Source organism: Conger conger, chromosome 13, assembly GCF_963514075.1.
Source record: "Conger conger chromosome 13, fConCon1.1, whole genome shotgun sequence".
Classification (NCBI taxonomy): Eukaryota; Metazoa; Chordata; class Actinopteri; order Anguilliformes; family Congridae; genus Conger; species Conger conger.
Genome location: NC_083772.1, coordinates 28,761,556 through 28,770,054, shown reverse-complemented (window position 1 = coordinate 28,770,054; position 8,499 = coordinate 28,761,556). Strand labels below are relative to the sequence as shown.

The 8,499-nt window shown below is 39.0% G+C and overlaps 1 protein-coding gene across 1 annotated transcript; it reads left to right on the top strand.

The window, feature by feature from the left end:
- Positions 1-236: 236 nt before the first annotated feature.
- LOC133108158 (extracellular calcium-sensing receptor-like) lies at positions 237-7,650 on the top strand. Its single transcript, XM_061217595.1, has 6 exons — positions 237-454; positions 860-1,151; positions 1,605-2,399; positions 2,498-2,725; positions 5,106-5,229; positions 6,737-7,650. Exons 1-6 carry the CDS (start codon positions 237-239, stop codon positions 7,648-7,650), a joined length of 2,571 nt encoding a protein of 856 aa, XP_061073579.1.
- Positions 7,651-8,499: the final 849 nt, after the last annotated feature.

Below are 8,499 nucleotides of genomic sequence, written 5' to 3'. Positions count from 1 at the left end.
GTCTGCCAAACTTTTCCTTTTTTCTCTGAAAAGCTATGCCCACTTTCATGTTTTAAGTACAAATACAGATACAAATACAAATAGTGGCCTCTCTGAATACTCCATTGCCTCATTGCCAAGATAATTTCCACCACCTTGCTTATGCTGGGACTCGGTCATGCCTTTGGGAATGACAAATCGATTGAGAATTAAAATTGCTGTATTTAAACCTGGTACACAGCAGTGCTGGATCTGAGATGTGCTGTGGGATGGCACTGCAGACCATTCTGCTGGCACTGACAGTCCTCTGGGCTGCAGCACAGACACCACCATGTAGAATACTGGGAAGGGCAGCCAAACCCATCTTCTATCAATATGGAGACATCAACATTGGTGGCCTCTTCGCACTGCACATTGAAACCAGGAAACTTAGCATCCAATATACAAGGACACCAGAGCCAATGAAATGTGTACGGTAAGATGAAGACTGAGCATTTAATAAATGTTTGTAATGGCTTTTATTTGAAGGTAAGATGCATGTTTATAATTTCTGTTCATGTTCAATGTTCAGAGTATGCAAAGAAATATGGGTTATGTCCTTCTATATGAGAAGAAATATAGCCGCCTTTTTGAAAGCAAGTTGAACTGTTCTTTTTTAATTCAAGGTTTGTGTATATCATGGATTAAAATTACCCTTAAAATGACTTCTCATCAGATGAATCTACAGGGTTCAAATTTTATCTATGTGGCCACTTCTAGCACTTGGAACTGTAATTCCCTCTTGGAATTTCAGCGCTCTTGACCCTGGTTATGGTTATGTACTTTGTTGTCAAATGTCTGAAATGTAATGTAAACAATCAACATGATTTATCATTTCTAGAGTCAATTTCAGAGAATTCCGGTTGGCCCAGACCATGATCTTCACCACTGAAGAAATAAATAACAGAACTGACCTGCTCCCTGGGGTAACTCTTGGATATAAGATATATGATTCCTGTGTCTCTCCAATATTCTCTCTAAGAGCTGCCATGGCTCTGATGAATGGTTATCAGGAAACACTGTCTGACACATCATGTTCCACACCAGCAGTAGTGCAGGCCATTGTTGGGACATCCATGTCGACTAATGCCATTGCAATTGCAGCAACTGTTGGATTATTTCAGATTCCAGTGGTAAGAGTTCCCTTTATTCAATTGTACATACTCCCAAACAGGTCAGTGAAATGATAATATGTTAGTAAAATATGTTCATGAAGTCTAAGCAATGGTTTTCTGTTGTGAAAATGTAATGGTAAGGAACAATGATTATGGAAAATATTTAGAGTCCAGAATGACACTATAATAAACATAGTTTTCCCTTTTGCACAGATAAATTGATCATGCCAACCAAAATGAATTATGAAAGATCCTCTTTGGTTTAGTATAACTGAAATTACCCTAAAATGTAGTCCTGATGATTCAATGATGAAGTGTTTTTTTTCCATTATATTTCCCTCTCTGTCTCTCTCTCTCACACAAACTCAAAGACATGATATATTTGCCTCATTATATATAAGCTATGCTACACATTGAATCATAGTATTTGCATTCATTGCTGTATATTTTACTTGATTGTGTTGTTTTCAGATCAGTCACTTTTCAACATGTGCATGTCTGAGCAACAGAAAAGAGTTTCCCTCATTCTTCAGAACCATTCCCAGTGACTATTACCAGAGCAGAGCACTGGCTCAGCTGGTGAAGCACTTTGGCTGGACCTGGATAGGAGCTGTGAGGAGTGATAGTGACTATGGCAACAACGGAATGGCTACATTTATAGAAACTGCTCAACAGGAAGGGATCTGCATTGAGTATTCTGAGAAATTTCACAGGACAGAACCAGATAAATTACAGAAGGTTGTTGATGTTATCAGAAGAGGTACTGCAAAGGTAATTGTAGCATTCCTTGCTCAGGGTGAAATGATCAAATTATTGGAGCAGCTGACCTTTCATAATATTACAGGCCTTCAAATGGTTGGCAGCGAAGGCTGGATAACAGCAAGCACTTTTGTGACACCTACGAGTTTCAGAATACTGGGAGGATCTCTTGGCTTTGCTGTCACCAAAGGCAAAATAAATGGCTTCAAAGAATTTATATTAAAACTTCACCCATCCCAGTACCCAAATAATACTGTTGTTACAGACTTTTGGGAAGCTGCTTTTCAGTGCAATCTAAGAAACAGAGACAGTAAGCCTCATAATTCCCCATGCACTGGATCTGAGAACTTGAGTGAAAAGGAAAATGATTACACTGATGTGTCAGAGCTGAGAATCTCCAGCAATGTTTATAAGGCAGTGTACGCTGTTGCTCATTCTCTACATGACCTGCTGGCCTGTACACCCCATGAGGGCTGCACAAACAGTGTGAAACCAGAACCCTGGCAGGTAACTCAATAAACCATTCTTACATCGTCAATAAAACCTTCATTATGAACAAAGCCGACAAATATGTTCTCTTGTCTGAAATCTTTGTTTCTCTTCAGGTACATAGGGCTCTGAAAAAGGTCAATTTCACTTTGGGAACTGGGGAGCATGTCTCCTTTGACAGTAATGGAGACCCAGTAGCCAGATATGAAGTGGTGAACTGGCAGCTTTCTCCTGATGGTGCTGTAGAGTTCAGAGTGGTTGGCTATTATGATGCTTCTTTACCATCTGGTCAGCAGTTTGTGATGAGTCCTGTTAGTATGCTTTGGGCAGGTGGGCAAAAAGAGGTAAGTTTTTATGTACTACATGAAAATGATGGTCTGATAACAGTACAGATACCTAGGGCTTGGTTTGATAGCCTGTTTTGCCAATAAGACAAATCTGGATTCTATAAGCTCCGGATCTCTTACTGAATCTTTGTGTCTCGCCTACCCCTACACTCACACATGCAGCCTACATGTTGGAATCATGGATTGGCAAACACACTTGAAAGTGTTTGAGCATTTCAACAAAATCAAAAAAGTTAAATGCAATAGTTGTGGCAAGGTGTAAAAAGGTGCTTCACTCATCGTTTTTCACAGTAATAAAATATATTATTACATCATGTAGTTTGTGAGACTTATTTTCAGTTGGAAAGCAGAACCTGGCAAGAACTCTGCTGCTAGGTAAATGAGAAGTTTAAATTAATTTCTAGTATATATTTCTATGCACAACTCCGGTCCTTGAGGGCCGGTCTGCATATTGGTTTTTGTTCCAACCAATTGCCTTGTTGTTGAGAGCTCTATAAACTACTGCAGTTCAAGCCTGTACTTGAGCAGTAAAATCATTAGGATTCACTTGCAGTCTGCAGCTCTAGCCAATACTCATACATGTCAGTGAAGATTTGATTAAGATTTCGGTGTGCCAGGCAGCTGTGGTTACATGACTCATACGACAGGGACCACTCGTAAATGTTGTTCCTACCTAAGGGAAAATTTGAAATAAAGTGGAAATTGGTGAATGGTTCTCTTAAATCAGTTGTTTTAATATATTAAAGTGATTTAAGAGCTAATCTGATGATACAAGTGATTCAAAATACATAAGCAAGTCCAAATCTGACTGGCTGAAAATAAACAAAATTAAAGGTGAGGAGTGGCCCTGACATGAAGGTTGAGGTGCTGTGGTTGGACCAGAAATAAGCAGCCCATGCTGAAAAACCTACCAATTTGTCTGAGTCAAAGCGGTTCTGCAAAGATGAGTGGGCTAAAATTCCTCCACAGCAATGGGAAAGACTGATCAAATTATAGGAAGTGTTTTGTTGCAGTTATTGCTGCTAAATGTGGTGCAAATATGTATTAACTTAAAGAGGGCAATTACTTTTTCACATGGGTGTTTGAAAACTTTTTTCATTAAATGAGCATTGTCACACTTGTTTCAGTTGACATTATTTGGATGAAATGCTTTCACTCTGTATGTAGGCATTCCTAAATATGGGGCAAAACTTCTTGGTTTGAATCTCCAGCCTGTTTTTCCCAGAAGGTAATGGGCGCTCAAATCCACCCTTGAACACAGGTTTATGGGCGCTCCCCCATCCAAGCAATCACATGACACTCCCACAAAAATATGGTAACGTTAGCTTACAAATATCAGGTAACCTAACTTGATTAGCCTGAGCGTAGGATGAGGGAGCCAAAGCTAACAGAGAGCAGAGAAGTGGGAACAGAAATTGATGTCAGTGTAGGAACTGTGAAACCATGCATACCGAGACAGAGAGTCTTTGCTGCCATGAATGGGATCGAGGGCAAAGGCTGATGGCCTTTAGGCCTTTAAAATGGGCAAGGACATATGTAGCATTTCTGAGCCTTCCTGAACAGGCTGCAAAGGGCGGGGCTCACTGTAAACCCAAGGAAATGTGCAATTGGACGGGGGGAGGTACAGTATCTGTGATTCCTCTTGAGTCAATCCTTTGGTAGATAAAACAGCAGCCATTTTGGCATGCCGTCAACACAGTTGGGCCTGGGGAAGCGGAGTTAAAATGGGAAAGTGGGGAGAAGGTGGAAAGGTAAGGGGGAGGGGATTGGGAATGAGAGGGGAATGTAACTGTTCCGCAATGATTCTTCCTCCCTTTGTGTTATTTCAAGTGTCACCTTCGATTCTGTAATATTACTTTCATGTATATAAAGTAGCCTGGGGTAATTAAGAGCAGCGTTAAAATAAAATACAAATAAATAAAATGGGATCGCTTTTGCAACCACTCTCAAACCATATCACATCCCAAATAAAAAGCCAAAAAAATGTCACAATTAGTCTAAAGCTTTTTGCCCCACACCAGCCGCAAATCCTGTGTGTGGATGTCAGTTGACGTAGCCGCCGAAGCTGAAAGTAATAGCTGAACATAGTGAATCTGACTCATAAATAGATAAGAAACTGAATTTGAGCCAATCCATTCAAATATATTTTTCACACTTCTTCATTTACCAGACAGTATGAGTGACATAGATTAATAAAACAGAGAAAAAAATCAGATGTATGAGGGAAGTACTGAATTATCATACTTATGTGTGACAATCTGCTTCTGGTATTTGATTTGATGATATCATAAAGTATTGTGAATAATTCTAAAGCATTTACAAATCATATTGTCCATTAGAGCTTTGAGAGTTAAGAGCTGAAACATCTTGCACACAGAAACCCAGGTCAGTGTGCAGTGAGAGCTGTCCCCCAGGCACCCGGAAGGCTGTGCAGAGAGGAAGGCCAGTCTGCTGCTATGACTGTGTGCCCTGTGCTGAGGGTGAAATCAGCAATGCTACAGGTAAGTCAACACTAACTAGTCTATTCCTGGATTTCAATCACTTGACCAAATCGCCATATTGATCACCAAATGATGACTGCTTACCGGGGTTAGCAGATGGTGGTGAGCAAGCTAACTATTACTTCTGCACAAAGATATAAATACAAATTTAACGTTCAGTGTTGAAACACTCGCAGACTCAGAGATACAGGTCAAAACACGACAAACAGGGTAAAGCAGTTTTGGAGTTGAGTCCAGGCAAAGGATCAGAGTCCAAGTAACCAGGGTGAAGTAGAGCAGGCCAACTCACAATAATAATAATCCTATTGTATGTCGTTCATAATTTTATTCATGACAAATAGCGGCATAAGAGGGGTGAGAACTAGATAAAGTGCATAATTTGTCATTCTGATCAAAATATATTTTTCCACACGGGCTAATAATATAGAAAATATAGGAGCATTTTTGTATTAATTTATTTATGTTTAGCAAGCTAGCTAGAGCATAACATTTTGTTTTTGACTTTTCATTCAATTGAAGTACTTTCTTTTTGACTGACTATGCAGGCTGCATAGGCAAGCTTAATTATTAATATTATTTCCGGTTAGCAGAACGCTACTAAAACTTAGTTGGCAATGACTTTGTAGATCTTTGTCAGGTAGTAGTAGTAGCAAACATTAGACCGCAATTCATAACAAAAGGCATTGGTGTCTGAAGTGAGTGCTGTCCAATGTAGTAAATGTTACGTATGGTTTAATTCATGGCCTATTTGATGAATCTGAGAATGGATATATCTAAAACTGGTTTAATACTGCACAATGCGAAATAATGAAATACACGTATGTAGGAAGAATAAACAGCTTACTAGCAAAAATACCATCCTAGCGAACAAGTTATTACAAACGTAATGGCACACTATTGAGAACTGAGAACACTTTATGACTAGGTAGCCTCAGCCAACTAGCTAGCTAAGCTAAATTACATCTCAAGTTATAAGTAGGCCTACGACCACTGGTGCTGTCGTATGTCTGTCTTATGACGTCACATGAAATCTATTAATAGAGACCATTTCTGTTCACATCAACCATCCGAATGGGGAAAAAATGTGATCTAAGTCACTTTGACCATGGAATGATTGTTGGTGGGATGTCCTGGGATTTTCATGCACACTAGTCTCTAGAGTTTGCCAAGAATGTTGCAAAAAAACAAACAAAATCCAGTGAGCAGCAGTTCTTCAGACAGAAACGCCTTGACAATGAGCGACATCAGAGAAGAATGGCCAGACTGGTCAAAGCTGTAATAACCGCAATAACCACACATTACAACAGTGGTAAGCAGAAGAGCATCTCTGAATAACAACAAATCATAACTCTAAGTGGATAGGCTATAGCAGTAGATGTCTACAAAAATAAGTGTATTAAATACCTAATAAAGTGTTCGGTGAGTGTATATTGACTTGCATCTGCTCATTGTACTGTACATGCATAGCTGTAAGAGGGTGCTAATGGTTTTCATTGTTTTCTTTCAGATTCTAATGATTGTATTCAGTGCCTGGAAGAATACTGGTCGAATGCTAAAAGGGATCAATGTGTTTTAAAGAGTGTTGAATTTCTGTCTTTTCAAGAAATTATGGGGATTTTGCTTGTTATATTTTCCATATTTGGAGCGTGTGTAACGGCATTTGTGGCCGTGCTGTTCTTTATAAAGAAAGACACTCCCATTGTGAAAGCTAACAACTCAGAGCTGAGCTTCCTGCTGCTCTTTTCATTGAAACTGTGTTTCCTTTGCTCTCTTACCTTCATTGGCCAGCCCTCTGATTGGTCCTGTATGCTGCGCCACACTGCATTTGGGATCACCTTTGTCCTCTGCATCTCTTGTGTTCTGGGGAAAACAATAGTGGTGTTAATGGCCTTCCAGGCTACAATTCCAGGCAGTAATGTCATGAAGTGGTTTGGGCCTCTCCAGCAGAGACTGAGTGTGCTTGCTTTCACTCTCATACAGGTCCTTATTTGTGTGCTTTGGTTAACAATATCCCCTCCCTACCCCTACAAGAACATGAAGCACTACAAAGAAAAGATAATTCTAGAATGTGATGTAGGATCAGCAGTGGGGTTCTGGGCTGTCCTGGGTTATATTGGGCTCCTCTCTATATTGTGTTTTGTTTTAGCTTTTCTAGCTCGTAAATTGCCTGACAACTTCAATGAAGCCAAATACATCACATTCAGCATGCTCATATTCAGTGCAGTCTGGATCACCTTTATACCAGCTTATGTCAGCTCGCCTGGAAAGTTCACTGTAGCTGTGGAGATCTTTGCAATTTTAGCATCTAGTTTTGGCTTGCTATTCTGTATCTTTCTTCCAAAATGTTCAATAATATTATTCAGACCTGAACAAAATACAAGAAAACATATAATGGGTAAAACAGATGTGAAATCTCAGTGATTTTCCCAAGAGAATTCTTTAGGGGACTGGACCACAGAGCCAGATGTGGAATAATAATATGTCTTACCTTACATAAGGTTCCCAAGATATAAAATGAAATAAATTATAAATTATGGTTGTAAACCTGTGTTCACTTCATGAAATATCTTGAGAACTTCACCTCACACTCATTTTTAACTACCACTAGAGCCTGCAAGTGGTTTGTTCTATTGTGACAAAAAACATATTCCTATTGCATGCATAATATGAAAACTTCCTGTACTAAATACTGTTAAAATTGAAATAGGTTTAATCAGCATACATTTCTTAAACTGAATGAATAAAACCTGCCTGAGGGCCGTGCATTATTCAGCAATATGCAATATAATGTCAAGAAAATAAAAATTATATCATAATCATCGTGGTGAAAATATGTATATGTTGAAGAATGTCATTTTTAACTCTGAAGACTCTGGCCTGTAGAGAGCTTGGCAGACGGGACCATTTCTTGAGATTAGCCTCAATTTGTTTAAAATCTTTTTGATGCAATCAAATGGAGTGAGAAATGTTAGTGCTTTGTTGTTAACCATCTTGTTCTATGTTCATTTTCAGTACTTGGCTATACTTTTGCAACATGAATAGTCAAATTATTTTTAATTGTTCAGTACTGTGGAAAAAAATGCTGTAAAGTGATAAGAATGCTTTCAAAAATAGAAATAGTTTAATTTAATAGTTTATTTTTATCAATTGACAAAATTCATGAACAGAAGAAAAATCAATATCAAATTAATATTTGGAGGGCGGCATGGTTGGTGCAGTGGGTAGCACTGCTGCCTCACAGCAAGGAGGTCCGGGGTTCGAATCTCTGTG